The sequence below is a fragment of the Carassius auratus genome, chromosome 41 (genome assembly GCF_003368295.1).
Source record: "Carassius auratus strain Wakin chromosome 41, ASM336829v1, whole genome shotgun sequence".
In the NCBI taxonomy this organism is placed as follows: Eukaryota; Metazoa; Chordata; class Actinopteri; order Cypriniformes; family Cyprinidae; genus Carassius; species Carassius auratus.
Genome location: NC_039283.1, coordinates 14,299,617 through 14,321,313, shown reverse-complemented (window position 1 = coordinate 14,321,313; position 21,697 = coordinate 14,299,617). Strand labels below are relative to the sequence as shown.

At 35.2% G+C, this 21,697-nt stretch overlaps 2 protein-coding genes across 2 annotated transcripts; both read right to left on the bottom strand.

Annotated features, from left to right (window-relative positions):
* Nucleotides 1-1,825: 1,825 nt before the first annotated feature.
* Nucleotides 1,826-18,953, bottom strand: LOC113060161 (MAGUK p55 subfamily member 6-like). Its single transcript, XM_026229036.1, has 13 exons — nt 18,802-18,953; nt 16,014-16,081; nt 11,158-11,276; nt 8,905-9,057; nt 8,567-8,716; nt 7,485-7,712; nt 5,452-5,583; nt 5,248-5,344; nt 5,035-5,106; nt 4,630-4,791; nt 4,337-4,539; nt 3,192-3,320; nt 1,826-3,059 (listed from the first exon to the last, which is right to left on the bottom strand). Exons 2-13 carry the CDS (start codon nt 16,054-16,056, stop codon nt 2,883-2,885), a joined length of 1,665 nt encoding a protein of 554 aa, XP_026084821.1. The 5' UTR covers nt 16,057-16,081; nt 18,802-18,953; the 3' UTR covers nt 1,826-2,882.
* A 988-nt stretch (nt 18,954-19,941) lies between these two features.
* On the bottom strand, nt 19,942-21,412 carry LOC113059644 (pro-neuropeptide Y-like). Its single transcript, XM_026228184.1, has 4 exons — nt 21,268-21,412; nt 20,649-20,809; nt 20,266-20,382; nt 19,942-20,114 (listed from the first exon to the last, which is right to left on the bottom strand). Exons 1-4 carry the CDS (start codon nt 21,349-21,351, stop codon nt 20,090-20,092), a joined length of 387 nt encoding a protein of 128 aa, XP_026083969.1. The 5' UTR covers nt 21,352-21,412; the 3' UTR covers nt 19,942-20,089.
* Between the last annotated feature and the right edge of the window lie 285 nt (nt 21,413-21,697).

The following is a 21,697-nucleotide window of genomic DNA, read 5'->3' as shown; positions in this document are numbered from 1 at the left end:
GTGCCTCTTGAATTCCTCAAATCAAACCTGCGCGCGCAAGTGGGCAGGTCATGTGTGGCAAAAGTGTGGTTGCCATGGTTGCGAGAGAGTGACAGTCGCCTAAGCCAATCCTGTGTTTCGTCCCGAATGGAAATAATGAGCTGTGTTTAATACAGATTAAACGGTCTAGAGTCACTCGATTTTTATCCTCTTTTTATCAGAGTACTTACATTTTAATTATGCATTGATATATATATAGAAAGTTTAAACAAATTTGGAAGAAAGTTGTTTAAAAAATGTTTACCTACCCTGCCTTTAAGTGGCCTTTCAATTATTTTACGCATATTGTTTATTACGTATTTTACATCATAGTGAAAACAGTAATAATTTAGAAAATGTCTAAATAATTGTAATAAAAAAAAATATATAAGTACTTCTGTACTATCAAACCTTTTAAAGTGGAATTATACTCTTGTGAAAATGCACAATAAATTGTTTACATAATATTTTGTCCAGTTGTATTTTCCTGAACCCAGTTTCCTGCCATCTAAACTTCAAGGGTAACGATCATATGCACACCAGAAAATAAAAATAATCCAAAATTAAGATTAATTTATTAGACACATTTAATTTCAGAAAATACATCTCTCTGTATCGCAAAATATAGAATTTAAGTGAATATGCAAGCTGGATAAAAATCTGAGTTACAAAGCCTTGAAAAAGACATTGGAGCAAGTCACCAGAGACGGAGGCACATCACAACATACAGCTAGATGACAGGTTATGAATCTGTGAGGCCAGGCAGCTTGTGATCATGAAATTATGATTCTGTGCCTGTGTAAAAGGCATTTAGCTAAAAACAGTGCTGATTCTGAATATTAGCACACAAGCAACACAACGACATAAGCTCATAATTCTGCAATGATAAAATTTAAATAATGATAATGGATGCACTTTATTTTATAGTACATACACTTAGTGTACTTGCATTAAGTACTGAGTAATATAAGGTAACTTTGACTTTGGATAAGATTAGGTTTAGGGGCAGTTCACACAGAACAAGCTCTTGCCTTTAAAAACGATAGGTGCCACACCAATACATCCAAATGCAGAAGTGCAGCGCTGATGAACGGAGGTTGATCTACCAAGGTTGAGCATTTTAAACTGGACCAAAACAAGACACTGAAAGGCAGTTAAGAGACAGATGCAACTCATTTAAAAGAATATAAAGAAATTTACTCGGTCCAAGTATAGGTCTCTGCAGGACAGTAATGGGTTACCAGTCTGGTGCGCAAGGCCAAAACGAGGGGTGTTGGGGGGGGGGGGGGGGAGATAGTAATTCACATCTGTTAAAGGTATAGTTTACCCAAAAGTTAACATTCATTTTCAGTCATTTACTCACCCTCAAGTTGTTCCAAACCTGAATTAATTTCTTTCTTCTGCTGAACTCAAAAGATGATATTTTGAAAAATGCAAGTCACCAAATTAGTCAGTGGGGACCAACAACTGTTTGTTTACCCACATTCTTCACAATTTATTTTTATATTTAACAAAAGAAAGAAACTCGGTAACACTTTAGAATAAGGTTCCCTTAGTTAATGTTAGTTAACTACTTTCGTTAACATGAACTGAGCAAGAACAATCCTTCTACAGCATTTATAAGTCTTAGTTCATGTTAATTTCAACATTTACTAATGCATTATTTAAATCAAAAGTTGTGCTTGTTAACATTAGTTATTGCACTGTGAATTACCATGAACTAACATTTTCATTAACTAACATTAACGAAGATGAATAAATACAGTAATAAATGTATTATTCATTGTTTGTTCATGTTAATTAATACATTAACTAACATTAACTAATGGAACCTTATTCTAAAGTGTTACCAGAAACTCATACAGGTTCGGAACAACATGAGGGTGAGTAAATGACCATTTTTTTGGTGAACTACCCCTTTAAGCCTTTGCATCAAAACTGAAGTATGCTCTGGGCTTTTAGGTTAGGTTCAGGATTAGTATCAATTATTATAGTACGTACAAAACAGGACTATAAAATAAAGTGCTACTGTGATATATGTGAAAGTCAAATTTGGTTTACTTCTAGCATTCCTTCAATTTAAATAAAATGAAATCAAATAGGATAACAGAATGACACTTAAGAAGATCTTATTGAGTCAGAAGCTGGATCAACTAAAGCTGCTTAAATCATTTGACATACTGTAGAGACTGATCTGGATGACGAGATGCGAGATGAATCCTGCACTGTAAACCTACGTTTGTTAACACTAAAATTACAGTAAGAGAACAGTCCCCTGCTTTAAATACTAGAATGCAGTTTAAATTTATTTGGAAAATTATTGTTTTTAATGACAAGCCATTAAAAAATAAATCCTTTTTTTCCCCTCCTACTATTATGGAAGCCCGTTTCTGCCATTGAATAAAACGATAAATCAAGGTTATTGTGACTTCTCACATCTCACAATTCAGACTTTTTCTCAATACTGACAATATTGCAATACTGACTTTATAACATTCAGTTGTGATTTATGAAGTCATATCTAAAGATATGAAGTCGCAATTCAGAGTTTTCTTCTGCAAATTCATATCTCACATTTATGAGGAAAAAAAAAGAAGTCAGAATTTTGAGAGTAAAAAGTCACAATTACCTTGTTTTATTTATTTTTTTATTTAGTGGCGGAAACGGGCTTCCATTAAGTATTTAAGTTTTAGTAAGTAGAAAATAAAAATGTTAAATAAATAAGTACACTTCCCTAGTGTACATTTGCATAGTGACTGGTGGGTCCTTTCAGTGTGAACTTGTGTTCTGTGCCGCTGACCTATCATTGTGCCACCGATGATGATGATGAGGATGATGATGGGGCGTCTGGACCGCTGTACGTCTCAGTAAACCCAGCTGACAGGGACCCACTGTGGTTGTGTGGTCAGCTGCTCCACAGCTGCCTGCAGTTTCTCAAAGGCCTTGTCCAGATTGTCATTAACTATAGTCAGATCAAAGTAGTGATTGTATGCCCGCTTGATCCTGGCACTTTCGTCCACTGTTTTCTTTAGGTCCGTTTCCTTAAAAGACAAAAAGAAAGGTCATCACACTTAATAGTAGCTTCTAAAGAAGCATATCTAAGAGCCTAATGGTAACTCTCTAATGTTTGAAAAATTGAGAAACTTAATTTGATAGACAGAAATGAGACTGACCGTCAGGAGCTTGGTTGTGATCCCAGCATCCACCACAGCTTTGTGCATGGCCCGTAGTGTCTCCAGCTCCGGGGCGGCGATGAAAACCACGAATGGCATGAACTCTGATGTCTTCAGTACCTTTAGAGCCTGCAGAGCACATTTATCAAATAAAGTTTTTTTGTTAGCGATGGGAGAAACTAAAGCTTTTTGAAGTTCTGAATCAACTAAACCAAAGGTTTCACTGTTCCGAAGCGCTCAATACATTATAACACTGATCCAAGATCATTTAAAAAACATTAGGTGATCATTCTTGAGTTAATCTAGTTGCGAACTTTCTGAATTTTGAAATGTTTCAATGTAAAAATCATGTCTGGAATGCATTGATGACTGCGGCATAGGGGTGCGCGAGAAATGTTGTGCGATAATTAATGCGCATCTCGTCAGTAAAGCCGGTTCTCTAATCAGCGGTTAATTCCATCAGGTGCGTGATTTCACAAAGAGCAGCTGTTACTACAAAGAGCCGTTGTTAACTGAGAAGATGCGCAAATGCACATTCATTTTCAGCATTTATTTGCGCATCTTCTCAGTTAACAACGGCTCTTTGTAGTAACAGCTGCTCTATGTGAAATCACGCACTTGAGGGAATTTACCGCTGATTAGAGAACCGGCTTTCACTGATGAGATGCGCATTAATTATCGCACAATATTTTTTCCTCACCACTCGCTGGTGGTGTATACCACACTTCCCCATTAATTTAGTCTTCTTAAACCCCGCCCCTTTCTTACAATCAACTGCAAGCTCACATTCAGCTCTGGTTTTATCCGATCAACAAAACAATGGATGGAAACAAGTGATTTTTTCCTTTTCCAGTAATAGGTTTCAGTTGGATTTAAATCACAATATGGAAGAAAAGATCTGGCGCTACTTCCGTTATAATCTCAGGGATTCTTTAAGTGAATATTTTAGCTCAAAAGGGTTTCACTGACAAGTTTGGGAATCCCTGGAGTCATGATTATGTTAGTAACAGGTAGTTTAACAGATCCTCAACAACAATTAATACGTGAAGAACATGTTCTATTACAGATTTCAATATATAGTACTATTTCAAAACCTAACTTGCTTAAACTGCTTTTTTTTTCCTGTCATTCACAAAACCACGCACCTGTGGGTTGACGTCCAGTATGCAAGTACGTCCCGTGTGAATGACTTCATGGATGGAGTCGATTTTGGTTCCATACAGATTGCCGTCGTATTCTCCATGCTCAAGGTAGCGACTTGCCTTAATGTCTGTCTCCATCTGCTCCCGGGACGCAAAGCAGTACGACTGGCCGTCCTTTTCGTCATCGCGTGGACGCCGAGAAGTGACTGAGAAACCGACGAAATTCAGACTTTTTATTTGTAAAATGACAAATGCATTCATTATAAATGTAATAATTATTAACTTTATAGACTCACAAGGTACAGTAGTTCCATATCGCAGCGGGTTCAACACAATCAGGCGGTTCTTGAGGCTTCGGCGGCCCACTCCTTGTGCACCAATCAGCACAAGAGTTTTTCTCTGGAATGGAGGCATCTTTGCTACTTCCTCATAGATCTGTAATTCATGGCGATCAAATTCTATTAGAAAGAGAGAAGTTTTGAAAGTTAATAAAAAACTAAAAAAATAAATACTTGCACTACCATTTAAAAGTTTGGGGTCAGGATTTTGTTTTTTTTTTATTATGTTTTTTTTTTTTTGAATGAAGTCAATTATGTATGATGACTGAGAGAGTTCAACACATGCAAAAAAATAAATAAAAGAATGACACCAAACTTTTGAAAGATTAAACATTAATAGCAAAGAACCCCTGTGAATCTAACCTGCATTTTTCGCTGTCAAGTACATCATTTTCTTTTTCTTCTTTTTTCCAGTTAATGTCCCGCAGAGGATTCCTAAAACAAACCCAGGGGTGGAACTTTATTGTTTACAGCATAAATGCAATAAGATGGAAATCTGATAGAACCTTAAAATAATTTAATCCGTAACTAGACTTTAAATAAATAAAAAAAGAAACATTCCTTAAACCTCTGTACCTGATCCATCCAGGTCTCTCCTTACAAACGCCTTCCTCTTTTCCTCCAGAAACTGACTGGGGATCAAGCCAGTGCGGCCTCCGTTAACATCACATGCCTAAACAGCCACAACAGAAACTACATAGCTTCAACATGTCAAACATTTCAGCAGTTAAAGACATCGGACCAAAACAAAGCTCTGACAAAAACTCTTCTGCTTCTCACTTGCCACCAGTTGGGGTCCTCCTTGTTCACTATGTGCAGAATGTCTCCTTTAGAGAAAGACAAACCCGCCTCTTTACAAGGGATCAGATTATCTGTGTCAGCAGTGTAGGTGAAATGTGGTTTCAGATACACCTAAAGGCAAAAGAAAGTACTGTTACTCACGTTTTTCAACATCCGATTCATTTTAAGCCGCTAATTATAGCCTAAAAATGTCATTATGTCACATGACGATAAAGCATACATAAACCATCTAACAAAACCACTAAGACTAAAATGCTTTCATTAAATTGATTAACTTTCTGCATTCAGTATTGCTAAGGGGCTATGTCCTATTTCACATTGACAATATCTTGTCTATAGAAAACTGCAGCTTGGGAAATAAATGCGTAGTAACAGACAGCCTATGTTAGTGTGTGTTGTGAATGGGTTTCATAGAGAAGGACAGCAGTGTGTTTTCATATGAAATATTTATGGATCCTGGTGGATCTTTATCAGGTGATGATTTCCCAACAGTAAACACACAGTGGTCAATCACTGCACATAACCAAGGCACAGAGTAAAGTTCAGGTCTAAAAAAGACAGAAATGTAGGTTTGGCACAAGGAATGGATCTCTGTAAACCCTCGCCCCCAGTGTTTGCTCTTATGCAAGGTTATTAAAGAGTATTTATTCAAAGGAAAGTAGGTGAAGGACATACTTTCTTAGAAGCATGCTCTCGGGGAGTGGGAAATGGTAACAGGGTCGATGTGCAGCAGCACTGTTTGAGGACCTAAAAGTGCAACTATGTTGTATTGGTGTGGACCTGCGAAACCTGCTTAACTTGTGCAGTTTCCTTGTACCGTACATGTTGTACATTATAGTCCTATATGTCCTGGTTATGACTCATTGTGGTACAAAACACTCAAATTTGAAAACATTGATTGAAACATTGAAAAAAAATATTTATTTCCTGGATTTCCAGAGTAGAAAGTAAGGGTGTGCATGCATTCAACTCCTCCTATCTGTTATTAATAGGAATACCATGCTCAGTTCAGCCCGATGCCATTCTGAGTCACCCAGAGGCCAGGTCTCTCCTTTTTCCTCCTCAAGGACTGTATGAACCCATCAGGAGGTTAAACAGCACTAATAGCAGGACTATGAGACAGGAGTGTGTTCTACTCTCAGCGTCTGATTATTAGGAAAGATACTTTTGAAAAATATTTTATATAGTCATGTTCCATTATTTAGTGTCATGCAAGTAGCATTTAAGAGGAAATCAGATGCCCATTTTTCACAAGTTGGTAATGATACTTAGGGTCTTCATAAAATATCTGCAACTTTGGGTAAAATTCCTCAGTTGTCTGTAAAACAAACAGCTCTGTTCACAGTGAACCATTTGGGTGCATGTCTCTTTAAATGTTAATGAGCTACTGCTCACCCCACCCCTCTCTTCATTTGTCTTTGACACAAGGTGTATATATCCGTATATAGCTCAGAGGTGGTCTTCTTTAAATAGTTGGCTATCTACATAGAAATCGGCTGCGAATTAAAACAGCTCACTAAACTGGCTGCATGTAAACTTTTCAGCTTTTCTGAGCTGGCAGAAATGCCTACACGTAAATAAATGCAAAAAAGTGAAGATTTCATCTGATGTCCCCTTTAAAAGTTTCCTCTCTTTTACTGGACACATTTGATTGTGGAATAAATTAATCACGTCTGACTAAATAGATGACACTAGAGTATTTCCTCAGTGACACCGCTTACTCAAACCTGGTATCATACATCAAAAAGGACAGTAACAAATAAAAAGAGATTGAGTACATCTGACACTAAATCTGAAATTAAAAAACAAAATTTGGGGAGGTTAGATTGATTGATTTAATTGTTCACCTACAAAATAATTAAATGGATGTACATTCAATTTGTATTTATTTATTACAAATAATCTAATAAAAATGACACCTAAATTCTGGCATTATCTTGGTGTGAATATTTTTGGTCTGTGAAATGTCATTTAATCTCAGTGGGTTTGCTGTAAATGGGTGGTGTGCTGACCTGTGCGGGTGGAGGCGTATCCCTGTAGCTGGGCAGGATTTTGAGTGTGATGCTTCCGTTGCAGTCCTTTAGCATGTCCTGTAAAGCCAAGGGGTCTTTGCCCACCTCTCGGCCGTTCACCTCTCGGATGACATCACCTGCGTGCAGCATCCCCTGTCTGTCAATCATACTGCCGTGCATGACACGCGCGATGACAAGGTCACCGTCCTCCACCCGGAACGTTACACCCTAAAAGAGACGACACCATGACCCTCAGAAGAAATCCCAGCACAAAGAGTCAGACATACTTTTTATTAACGGATGATATTTTAAAACTTTTTCTTCTTTATAGGGCATATCAATATAATATTAAAATAATTAAATGTTATTTTCAGTGGCCTTTAATATATATGATCAAATCTCTTTACATAAAAAACTTAATATAACAAATAATACAATATCTCATTAAATAATTAACATTTAAATACAATTAAAATTATATTTGAAATTAATTTAATTAAACAATTAAATTTAATTAATGAATACTCTATTATATATTTTTATTTGAATTATTTAAGGGATACTGTATTATATTATCTATTATATATTATGTATAAGCCACTGATATGTACATTATTTATTTATTGGATTATATAATTTAATTAAAAGTCACATAAAATAACATTATTTTTTAACTCATTTAATTAATTATATTATTAATTATATTAAAAGCCAGGGAAAATAACATTTATTTCTTTTCGTGACACTTTATATAAAATCATATATTAAAATAGCTCAATGTTATATTCAGTGCCTTTAAATATAATATAATGAAATATGCAATAAATGTCTTTTTTAACCAGCACCCTGGTGAATTTCTGACCTTGGCACACACACTGCAACTATAGATCTGCTCGAGTCTGGTTGGCCTTGTATATGGGGGTCTAATTTAACAATTAAGCCTAGATCTTGTAAATGCAGACTGACCCAATGACACTGCATGGATTTGAACCACAAGCTGAGAGAAGAGAGACTCTACAGAGCTAAAGATCTGACCGACTGTGGGATCTAATCCTGTCAAACTGAGAACATCTGTCACTCACCAGAGGCTCTCCGTCCTTCTTCTGGATGCTGATCATGCGAACCGTGTCAGCCGGCATGAGGGACGAGCTGCTCATGCTGGTGGAGTTGGTGCTGGTGGGAGGAGCTTCATATGACTTCGAGGCCACCTTGTCGTGAGCTTCTAACAGGGACTGAAAATACCAAGAGAATTCATTTCATGTTTAGAGAATAAACAACAAATTACCATATTAATCATCTTCCCTTTAAAAAAAACTAATTTGTCTAATTTCTCAAGTGTTTAGAAGCGATTCTGCTACTACGGAGACAGCAACCAGATTAATAAAGATTACACACACACACACACACACAGGTTTAGTACCTGGAAGTGGGGTTCCTTCAGGATCTTACAGAGTTCTGCTGCTCTTTCATCATGAGTGGTCAGACTGCTCATATCAGACAGGATCTCACTCACTAGCTCCACGTTATTACTCTGCACCGCCTCCAGCTTAACATCCTCCAGTCGCTCATGAGCCTGAGTGAGAGTGGGCGGAGACTAAATAACTGGAGTATCTTGCCAGGAAACGGATTAATGGATTATGTCTAGATTGATTACGTCTCGCGTTAACAAATGCACTGCCCAGGTACACTTCAGATGAAAATGTTAAGAATAATCATTTATTTGATTTAATCATTAAGAATAATAATTTAATCAAGTATCTCAGGGCTTGATATTTATTAAAACGAACAGATGTTTAACACATTATTATTATTATTTAACTTTCTCATTCTTGCTTTCGAAGATTTGTTATTTTTCCAAATATTCTATTCTAATACATTTGTTTTACCCTTGTGCCAATCAGACATTCAATCTTTAAATATAAAAATACATCATAATAAAACTGATAAAAAGTGAACAAAAAAAATCCTGTGTATTTTTTGAGACCCACAGTTTCACTTTCAGTGTTATTTCCATTACACTGAAATTTTTTGCCTCAAATGTTTTTTTCCAATTTAGTGTTCTTGTTCAGCAATCAGTCAGTGAAGTGTGTGTTTGAAACTTATAAATAAATAAAAATGTGAGAAGAAGACTTGAGTATGGTTTCCAAACAAGCTGTAATGCATGTAAAAGTTTGCACTCAATGGTGTATTAGGTTACATAAAATTCTAGAAATTAGCCTTAGGAAAAAATGTCAATTTTTTTTTACCTTTCCAGAATTCAAATTAATAATAATAAAAAAATTAATAAATAAATAAAAATAAAAAACAAATAATATAAATATATATATATAAAAAAAATAAAAAACAAATAATATAAATATATATATATAAAAAAAAGAAAAAAAAAAAAAATATATATATATATATATAAAAATATATATATATATATATATATATATAAAATATATATATATATATATATAAAAATATATATATATATATATATATATAAAAATATATATATATATATATATATATAAATATATATATATATATATATAAAAATATATATATATATATATAAAATATATATATATATATATAAAAATATATATATATATAAAAATATATATATATATATATATATATAAAAATATATATATATATATATATAAAATATATATATATATATATATAAAATATATATATATATATATATAAAATATATATATATATATATATATAAAATATATATATATATATATATATAAAATATATATATATATATATATATATAAAAATATATATATATATATATATATATAAAAATATATATATATATATATATATAAAAATATATATAAATATATATATAAAATATATATATAAAATATATATATAAAAATATATATATATATATAAAAATATATATATATATATATAAAAATATATATATATATATATAAAATATATATATATATATATATATATATATATATATATATATATATATATAAAAATATATATAAAATATATATATATATATATAAAAATATATATATATATATATATAAAATATATATATATATATATATATAAAAATATATATATATATATATATATAAAATATATATATATATATATATATATATATATATATATATATATATATATATATATATATATATATATATATATATATATATATATAAAATGGACTGAAAAGCGTGTCAGCACAGAATAATTTAGGGCACACAGACTTCACAAACTGGATATTAATGAAGATCAAACTCTGTTAGTCATGCTTATAGTAAACTAACTCTTACTATAAAATCAACAGACACAACAGTCACACGTACTACATGCGTCTCACACTAGCGCGTTAGCTCCTAATCAAACAAAGTGAAACTCAACCGGTATACCTCACAATCTGAACAATTTCACAGTTATATTAAGAATAAGAAGAGGCCTCTGTACATCACATTCTCATGACCTGTGACAAGACAAACAACCCTTGCACACATGTAAACGGGTTTATACTGATATCAGCTGGCAGATCGAGTTATCTTATTAACTAATCATTTAAATGACTGTTCAAAATCTAACAAGTTTGAGTGTTGTGGCAGTTGATCATTTGATGTCTCCTAATAGATATCAAACTAAGTTAGTTAAGAAATGAAGTATTAGTTTATACCTTAGCGAGGGACTGAACTATGGGACTCTCCATAACGCCACGGAGGAAGATGAGGTCGATGTCTTTGGCTCCTGCTGAAGGCGGCAGCTCCTTGAGGTTGTCCAGCACCTGCTGCATGGCTGAGGGTCACACACACAATATTAACAGAAATAAAATAACCTAGACTGGAATTAAGCGGATTAAGATAAAGGAATTTATCAAATAAAGCATTCTGACTAAACCCAAACACCATCAGAAATTCACATGAACTGCATATCATCGGTCAACATGAATATATCTTTCAGAAATTGTTTCCACAGCTTCCTACAGCTTGGCTGGTGTGGCAGGAAGTTGATTTGGGATCCTGTTTACAGTCAACACTACACCACCTCCTGCTTTCCAGTAACAGAGAATGACAAAAATACATGTGTATATTGCTGCATCAGAAAGCACTCAGACAATTATAAACAACTTGAGAGCTTCGAAAAGGGCATGTTCATCACGAAGTGGCGTAATTTGCATTGTGCAAACATTAACCATTTCCATGGTGAACAAACCCACACAGAGACCTCTCCCACAATAAGGCAACAAACTGCACGACACGGCAGAGAAATGGTGTCAGCAGATGCACGGAGCTGAGGGTCATACATGCAGGTCATTGAGCCTTTGAGACGAGTCATTTCATCAGCGCTTGTCTGTAACCTCTCCATCTCCACACACTGAGCTGCATGGATCCCTCCCTATAGAGGCAAGATGCATAGTGTCCTTCAGTGGACTGAAGAGGTCTTCGTTTCTGACCCATACTTGGAAGCAGCTGTTGGCAAAAAGGTCTAAAATCTGCAGACGTTAAGTGATCTTTATCAAATTCAAATAAAAGTCAACTCCAGTTACTAAGTAGCAATTGCAACAAAACGTTTTGTGTGGGTTTTTTTTTTAGCATTGCTATCCAGCTGCTAGATTGTTCTGGGTGGTTACTTACTGACCCAAGTCAAAATCCCAAATATATAAAACTTTTTATTCCTTAGCTTGGAATTAGTGGATTTATTCATTTATACTTTTGGCCTTTATTAGACCTTATATGATTGAGGCAAAGCAAAGCACTGTCATTTTAATAAAAATAAAAAACCTCTATTGATGTGGTGTATAAATCAGGGGAGGGTCATAGTCAAAAATATTGACCGTATTTTCCGGACTATAAGTCACACTTTTTTTCATATTTTGACTGGTCCTGCGACTTATAGTCAGGTGCGACTTATTTATCAAAATTAATTTGACATGAACCGAGAGAAATGAACCAAGAGAAAACATTACCGTCTCCAGCCGCGAGAGGGCGCTCTATGCTGCTCAGTGCTCCTGTAGTCTACACTGAAAACAGAGCGCCCTCTTGCGGCTGTAGACGGTAATGTTTTATCTTGGTTCTTGGTTCTAAATAAATCCGATTTATAGTCCAGTGCGACTTACAGTGTTGGGCACTAGCATCGCTACAAGCGGCGAAGCTACTAGTTTAACTACATTTCTCAGTAGCTTGGTCGTAGCTTCGCTGCTTTCTGAATCAAATAGCTTTTCAGTAGCGAAGCTCTTTTTTTTTTACCAAGTAGTGCGGTAGCTTCCACACAAGCTACATTTTCGCAAGCATTTCTGAAGCTCAAACTCAAATCGGGAAATACAACTGCTAAGATCGCTGATCCTGGATCAGTAGTGACGCGACGGCGCTACTTCATCTTGTTCGTGTTTACGGTGGATGTCAACCATCCATCTTTATGATGCTTTACCGCCACCTTCTGCTCCGGATGGTACCACTCCTTGGCCAGTCACGCAAAAAATTATTTGATGAAATGATGGCATAGGATGAGGTCGGAGAACCGTTAATCCCGAGGAGTGAGTCGCCGTGGCCGTACCTCGACAAGTACATGACACTGACCGAGATAACAGAGAGAAAATATGTGACACATATTATACAATATATTGCAAAATATACAAATGATTGACGCTTTCAATATATTGGAAAAAATAAATATATATAAGAATATATGCCTAATATATTACATGATATTTTCCAATATACTGCAATATATTTTTGTCACATAAGGGCCAGCCTGGCCATTTTTTTTGTACAGTTTGGATGTCTTGCATTTTGTTCTGCAAAGGCCTACAGTATATTAAGCATCGCCATGCAACAGGTGCGTACACTTACTTGTGCGCACATTGTTAATTACATGTATTTTGATTGTTTTTGTTGCCAAATTGAGAAGGAACACAAAAAACTATTAAACTAAACAATTACACCTGTCTATCTGTTTGACTGACAGTTTTGAGCACTGAGATAGCATTGACTTGTAATAAAACGTGTTCAACATAAAATTAATTTTAAAAGTAGCTTAGATGTAGCAAGCTACTGTTGATGTAGCTTAGCTTGCTACATTTCCCAGGGGGGTAGCTTCAGTGTAGTGAAGCTTCATTTACTGTAGAGTAACTGGTAGCTTAGCTCACTACATTTTCCAAGTAGCTTGCCCAACACTGGCGACTTATATATGTTTTTTTTTTCCACATCATGACGTATTTTTGGACTGGTGCGACATATACTCAGGTGCAATTTGAGATCATGATTGTTTAACATGATCACTTAAAGGGGGGGTGAAATGCTATTTCATGCATACTGAGTTTTTTACACTGTTAAAGAGTTGGATTCCCATGCTAAACATGGACAAAGTTTCAAAAATTAAGTTGCACGTTTGAAGGAGTATTTTTGTTCGAAAAATACTCCTTCCGGTTTGTCACAAGTTTCGGAAAGTTTTTTTCGAGTATGGCTCTGTGTGACGTTAGATGGAGCGGAATTTCCTTATATGGGTCCTAAGGGCACTTCTGCCGGAAGAGTGCGCGCTCCCGTATAGCAGAGCACTGAGAGCACAACAGACTTCACTGATCAGAGCGAGAACGTCGCAAAATGTCACAAAAGGAGTGTGTTTTTGGTTGCCAGGGCAAGACAACCCTGCACAGATTACCAAAAAAAAAAAAACAGCATTAAGGGACCAGTGGATGGAGTTTATTTTTACAGAGCATCAACGGAGTTGTGCAAGTGTTTTTGTTTGTTCCCTGCATTTCGAAGATGCTTGTTTTACAAACAAGGCCCAGTTTGACGCCAGATTTGCACATCGTTTATTTCTTAAGGATAATGCAGTCCCAATGAAAAAGGGTCACGATCGTGTGTTGGAACCGCAGGCGGTGAGTAAAACTGCTTCAAATATCTTTGTGTTGTTTACTTAGCTATCGGCGCGTAAGCACATCAAGTAAACAACATGCGATGTTGTCGTCAAACTGCACTTTCCACATGTACGGCTTAAAAAAAAAAAAAAAAAAAAAAAAAAAAAAAAAAAAAAAAACGACGACATAAAGTGGAACTTAGTCATTTTCCTAAACCGCTAAGCAAATATATAGTTTCAGTACATACCACATAGAGACGTCGTGGCTGCTGCTGCTGCTCTCGTTCAATTTCAGCCTCGGGATCTGATTCTGGATCATAAATAAACGGCTGAATCTGACTGTTAGCCATGGTTTGTTTTGGATGTTTTTTTCCTCACGGTAATGTCACAGCTTCCAAACGCTCTCAACGCAAAAGCCTACTCGCGCTCGTGATTCTTTAGCTCCGCCCACACGTCACGCCTCCAGGCGCTCGTGTTTTTCCGGGAAAAATCGGTACAGACTATCTTTCTCTTATGAATATAATAAAACTAAAGACTTTTTGGAGTTATGAAGGATGCAGTACTACTCTATAGGTACTCAAGATTAACAGGATATTGAGTGAAAACGAGCATTTCACCCCCCCTTTAATGACTGTGAAAACACTGTCCATTTATTAATTTACAACAAAAACGTATATATATCATACACTATTTCAATATATTTCAATACAATAAATAAATATTGTTTTCATTTCACTCTGCTCAGTATGACTCTGGTTTCTCCTTCAATGCAATTTGACCCTCTTTTATGATCTGCCAGACAAAATCACAAGCCGAAAGAAATAATTGTGAAGCCATGCCACTGTCCCATCTCAGTGGAAATCACAAATCTCATGCACCCAAGTGATCTATGAGAATCTCATAAACCTGTGAGAGCAGAGCCAAACTCTGCAGGACACCAGCCCTAGAGGACCGAGTTTGGAGACCCCTGCTCGAAGGTGCTTACTTGTGCCAGACTTGGTATTGGCAACAGTCATTATTCCTATATCGAAGAGCAAGCTCACGGCTAAGACAAAATTAGTCTTCAAAAGCAATGAGAACCATGCACCTGAGGACAGGAAGAAGCAGGTCCACATCAGAATCTTTATTCACTCCGTTTCCATTTTCATTGAAAACACGATGAAAAAGTCAAACGGTTATGATAAAAACACAGAGTCATTTTTAACCATGCACTGTCAGCTAAGTGCATGAGATTCATCCATTTAAGTAGTCTTTGAAATCGTGTGTCACTGAAAACTTTCAGAAGACCCTTACACTATGAATGAGGTGAATTCAAGAGAAAAGGACTTTACCCACAAACAAACCATCTTTACACACAACAGTGTATCTATATGATCAGAGACACACCATCAGAGATTTCTGTAAATTGCTGATTATAGCTTCAACATAAACACCTCAATCCTATGATATGTGCGTTTACACAGAGAAGCACGCACAAGAGGTTTTGTGCAGAAACAAGCAAAACTCTCAGCTGCACTTTAGCAATGGCAAAAACATTTAATTCAGCATCTCTGGATAATATAATAGCACCCGTTATCATTTAAGGAAATGTTTATTTCCATACACGTCAATCCAGCGCAGAAAGGATAATATTCTGACAACAGAATATAACTCTGCACGCTATATTTAATGACTCACCTGTAAAAGTAATTTCAGTGCAGTTCACAGAACCTCTTCTCATCTGGAGCTCATGGAGACAGAAAAACCTGTGAGAGGACACATTTACAACATTATTAAAAACTGCAAAACCCCCCTTTCTGTGGGCCTACATGAAACATTGCACCAAAACTATATTAACTGAGATTGGCATCTGATTGAAATGAAAACGAATACTTTAATTTAGTTACCAATGGATTATTGTGGGGAAAATTAGCAGACAACTTAATGCAAGCAATAACAACAATATCTTTATTTTTAAAAAACAAGAGCCGCTCACATAGAAATGACTGTGCAAAGTTCCTCTGAAAGTAATAAAACACTTCTGCATGATCACAGAGAATGGTGTGTCCATTTCACTTTTAACATGCGTTTAGGAAGAACACGTATTTTAGGGAAGTAAAATCAAACTGAGATATGCTACCGTTCAAAATTAAGGGGTCAGTGTATTAATAGAGCAAATTCATATAATTCGGCAGGGGTGGATTTAATCGACAGTAAAAGTGACTCAAGAATGTTATTGTTACAAAAGATTTCCATTTCAAATAAATGCTGCAGGCTTTTCAACGGTTTTCAACATTGATGAATATTACTTGAGCACCAAATCATCGTATTTACATTTTTCTGATGGATCATGTGACACTGAAGACTGAAAAAAAATAGCTTTGCCATCACAGAAATAATTCACACAATAGTGATAATTGTTGTTTTTACTGTTATTTTAATCAAATGAAAGCAGTAAAATTATATATGCATTGTATTGACTTTAAATATATATATATATATATATATATATACACACACACACACAAGTCTAATACAATGCATATCCATTTCAAGGCTCTGTCTGCTTAAGGAAGAAGAAAAACACTATGACTGTGGCAGCAGGTGAATACAACAGATTTAGAAGAAGCGTGGAATTTGATCTGATTCATAACGAGATCAAGACAGCAGCCTTCATCTCTCACTTCACAGGGGGTAATTATGTATGAAGCCACAAGAACAAAAAAAGACACCACAAAGTTGCATATTATGTTTCAATCACTCCATCTAACGCCACTATTGATTGGGAAAAAGGCTAAAGTTTTTAGGAGTCTAATGTTGAAGCCCATCACTGTTGCACGACTCACAGTATACTGGTCAGTTAAAGCGAGCAGAGTAATGCTGCGGACTCGGTCTTGTGTGATTTGCTATGAGCCACTGTACATGATGTGCGGCTGCACAGTATGCTGCAGAGGAGTATGTTCACACTAATAGCTTGAGGCCAAAAGCCTGGGGAAAACATAACTAGGCCAAGGTGTTTCAAAGTGGAGCAGCATGTGAGAGAAGCTTACATTCAACACAAGATAAATATATAACATGAGATGTTTCTTCAAACTGTTACGTTTTAAACTTACTGCAAACACCACCATGCGTTAAACTTTTTTTCCTTAAAAATAAAATTACTGTAATATTCATAAATAAATATTACTGGGTGATTCACAATGAGTTACAAACACTGCATTACAGAGCTTATTTTATTATATTATTGTTGTCTAAAATAATTTGCCACTAAATATTACATATAAAAATAAGGTTTATTTTTCAGAGAACTGTGCATTTAAAAGTTAAAATGTATTACTGTATAACTTTAATAACAGTTTCACCGAAAGAAGAATTTTCTGATTACCAAAGCTGCTTTTGATGAAAATACAGTAATAACAGTAATACTGTGAAATATCATTGGTTTAAAACTAATTTTCTGTATTTAAATAAATTTTAAACTAATTTTCTTTTCTTTTTTTTATGCTAAATTTTCAGCAGACATCTTTCCAGTTTTAAGTATCACATGATGCCTCAGAAATAATTCTAATATGCTGATTTGGTGCTTAAACATTTCTTCTTATCATCATTATTACAGCTTGTGCTGCTTAATATGTAGTGGAAACCAGGATACTTTAATACTTTATAACTTATTTTTATATTCTTTGGGAAAGTCTCCCGTCACTTGTTGTGATCAACTTAATACATCCTTGCTGAATACAATTATAAATGATCCCTAAAATAAAATAGCAACTAATGTCTCAGACCTCACCATTTTTTAATATAATCAGCAATACTGCCTTTTGGTTTCTGATCTGCCTGACATGTGATGTTCAAAAACATAGCAAGATGGTTTCCTAGAAGGTGTCAAATAGATGTAATCATCATGAGTCAGACAACAAACAAATCCGAGCGGTGCATGATACAGTGATTTTCCCTTTTGATCTGCTACTACATAAACTATGGTAACTCAATAGGTTGAGAAACATGTTTGGCTGCTCGTACATGTTTGAGATTGAGATATATACGTAAATGGCCCCATTAAAATAGTCAGACGCACATGTAGATGATGTGCACTTGTATCCAGGTTTTCACGCTGGCAACACAAGCGCACGTGCGGCCCTTTCAACTTCACGGAAACGCCCGGCGCGCGAGATGCACGCACCACATTGCACGCGATGTGCTAATACAGCTTTTACAAACCTATTCGTTACAAACCTATATGTGTTCGTTTTCGCAGTTCTTTCATTCATAGCTTGAACTGGCTGCAACAGTTATTTTTAATAGTAGTCGCGTTGCGCTAGCGATCAGCTGTTTATTATTAGACGGCTAACTGGATTTAGCTGGTTAGCGCTCCAATCAAAAGTGTCTCCAGTGTGACACAGTGTGTCCAGCCACGTGTAGAGCCCTGTTCACACAAACACCCGCATCTATAATGCCCGAAACAGTCACAGTCCTCGAGACTTACCTTACTGAAGCCCCTGGGTGGACCTGTGTCCCGGTGAGAAATTTAAAGCCCCATGAATATCCCAAGTAGACAGAACAAGACACTTATCCTCTCTACTGCTCTGTGTCAGTCAAAGCGTTCGGGCCCGCCCCTTTGGTTGACGCCCTTGTGGAATAACCAATCAGATACACGGTATGCGAAAGGACACGCCCACTGACCGTAGACTGTTCTGCGTGTGCGACTCGTTTGTGAAAAATGTGAGACGATTATTTACTCCTCCACATTACTTCCGCATGGTGTTTATGACCACGCAACAGTGTTTAATATGAATGTTATGACATTAAGTAATTTAAATTTAATTTAACATTTAGAATTCCCTTTATAAATAATCTATTAGGGAGCTAGGAGTTTGGACAATAACCGTTTAACAAAAATAAAACATAGCCATCATCGTCATGAAATATTATGTTTGCAATAACAGGAGCACACTAAGCTATTGTATGGTCATTATTATCAGTTATGGCACCGTAATAAGAGATCATTTTCAGGTACATCTTCAGTCCAGGTGGTGACTTCTATTTTAATCTTATTTATTGTCCAGAAGAGGGCAGCATCAACACATTTAAAGCATTTATTTGCTATATAGCAAATAAATTATTTAAATATATTTATGTGTTTATTATATATATATATATATATATTTATTATTAAAAAAATTAATAATAATAAATATAATATATATTAAAAATATAATAATATGCACTGAACAAAATTATAAATGCTCACTTTTGTTTTTGCCCCCATTTTTCATAAGCTGAGCACAAAGATAAGACTTTTTCTATGTACACAAAAAGTCAATTTCTCTCAGATATTGTTCACAAATTTGGCTAAATCTGTGTTATTGAGCACTTCTCCTTTGCTGAGATAATCCATCCACCTCATATCAAGATGCTGATTAGACAGCATGAATATTGCACAGGTGTGCATTAGACTGGCCACAAAAGACCACTTTAAACTGTGCAGTTTTACTTTATTGGGGGGTCTGGAAATGTATGTCTGAAAAGTAGCTAAAACCTAAGAATATATTCATGAATAATAAATGTTTTCAGTCTTTTATGAGGTAAAAATGTGTCAGTGCTTTAATTAATGTACAACCACTAATTTTAATTTCTTCAATGCATTTAATTGACAAACACTGTATAATTAATAATACAGAACATAATGTCCAAAGTGTATGAAAACAATATCAGAGCAAAGGTTTAAAGTTACAAACTGCCATTCTCTGGTCACCGCTGGCATCACTTGGTCATTACCAATTGGATATTTCCTTTAATCTGTGAAGACAAAATCATATAACATGAAAAAGAGGCAATTATATATATGAGAAATATTTTATAAACTTCTTTATTTAATGGAAAACAATGAAGGCTTAGCACAAAAAGATAACATCCAGTCTCCAGCTAAATAAAGTGTTGTAGTTTTAACCTGATCTTGTCAGGTTCAGTGTCTGCTTCATCATATGTTGAGTCAGGAATGCTTTCTTGTGTCCCTCTCAACAGCTGACTCATGAACATGGGCTCAGGACTGCTTCTTTTCCCAAACCTGAGAGATGTTAGCACAATCAGAGCAACAAAAGCATCAGAGGAAATAAAAAGACTGCACAAAATTTAGTATTCCCAACATATTCCTTGAAATAAGAGAAAGTATTATTTTAATAATGAACACATGATTAGTGTAAAAAGAAAACGAAGACCTATTTATTTGTAAAGATAATTTCGAATTGTTTTCTAAATACTTTGGGACTAGCTGTTGTCCTGCTTGCTGTATTTCATTTATCAATTTACACAAAAAAAAATTCTCAATCTTACCTTTGTCGTGTGATGAGCTTGATATAGTGTCGTAGTGCAGTATAGTATCTGGTCATGTCCTCTGCAGGGATGGCTGTGTCTGGTGTGTATGGATATGAATCTGTGACCGTCACAATCCACATCACAACAATGACCACGAACACCAGCTGATGAGAGGGCATCTAGAAAATAAATGAATGAATGAATAAATAAATAAATAAATGCTGCTAACAATGTGAAGGCAGCCTAGTTTTGAACAATTACAATTACTTAGACCAGAGCTCGATGTTGTTTTTATAAGAATTAGGCTATTTAAATTCATTAGATACAGATTTGTACAAAAATATTAGACAAAAAAAAGTATTAATTAAATATTTGTATTATTAATTACAACATTTGTACTTTTTAAAATTTTTGCACCTTCATAAATATATAATTTATAATACATGTCAACTGGGCTACTCTTGATTTAAGAACACAGTTAAACCTTTATAAACAATCTAAGCATGTGTTCGTTCACTGAACGAGTGGCTGAAACCGTACAGCTAGCCCTTGCTAGTCTCTAGTTTTGAATAACTTGCATATTAAAACTGACGACCAACATAGGATTAAAACAAAACAGAAAGGTTGTTTTACTCACGTTGCTCTGATGACACACTCTTTCTTGTGAGCAGCTCTCCTGGATCTCAGGTGTCCTGGTGGACTGAAGGCGATTGCTCGTCATTTATATAACAGATGTGGAGCACGCATCTGTCGAAGTGCAGCGCTTAAAACGACAAGAAGGCGTGTCTTCATTGTTATACAAGGTCTAAGAGACAACTTTACAAGGAAATAACTAATTCTCAAACGTCCTGAATGCAGCAAATAAGTAGGCTATAATCAGACTTGTCACATCATACTCACCTGATGCTGTAATCTCTGCAGAAGGTGTTAAAGTAAATGGTCACTAAAAAATTAAAGCTCTGTCATCATTTACTCACCCTCATATTGTTCCAAACCTGTTTTGCATTTCTTTCTTCTGAGGAACAGAACATGTTTTGAAGAATATATATAACCACAGGACATGTTTC

What these genes read in the sequence shown, in the direction of transcription:
- LOC113060161 (XM_026229036.1), bottom strand. Translation starts at nt 16,056, where the DNA reads ATGAGAAGAGGTTCTGTGAACTGCACTGAAATTACTTTTACAG. An exon ending in TAGTTCAGTCCCTCGCTAAG is followed by an intron (nt 9,058 to 11,157) that starts GTATAAACTAAT and finishes ACTCTCACTCAG; the next exon opens with GCTCATGAGCGACTGGAGGA. An exon ending in TCACAACCAAGCTCCTGACG is followed by an intron (nt 3,060 to 3,191) that starts GTCAGTCTCATT and finishes TTGTCTTTTAAG; the next exon opens with GAAACGGACCTAAAGAAAAC.
- LOC113059644 (XM_026228184.1), bottom strand. Translation starts at nt 21,351, where the DNA reads ATGACGAGCAATCGCCTTCAGTCCACCAGGACACCTGAGATCCAGGAG. An exon ending in GAGTGTGTCATCAGAGCAAC is followed by an intron (nt 20,810 to 21,267) that starts GTGAGTAAAACA and finishes TTTATTTTCTAG; the next exon opens with ATGCCCTCTCATCAGCTGGT. An exon ending in ACTGAACCTGACAAGATCAG is followed by an intron (nt 20,115 to 20,265) that starts GTTAAAACTACA and finishes TTGTCTTCACAG; the next exon opens with ATTAAAGGAAATATCCAATT.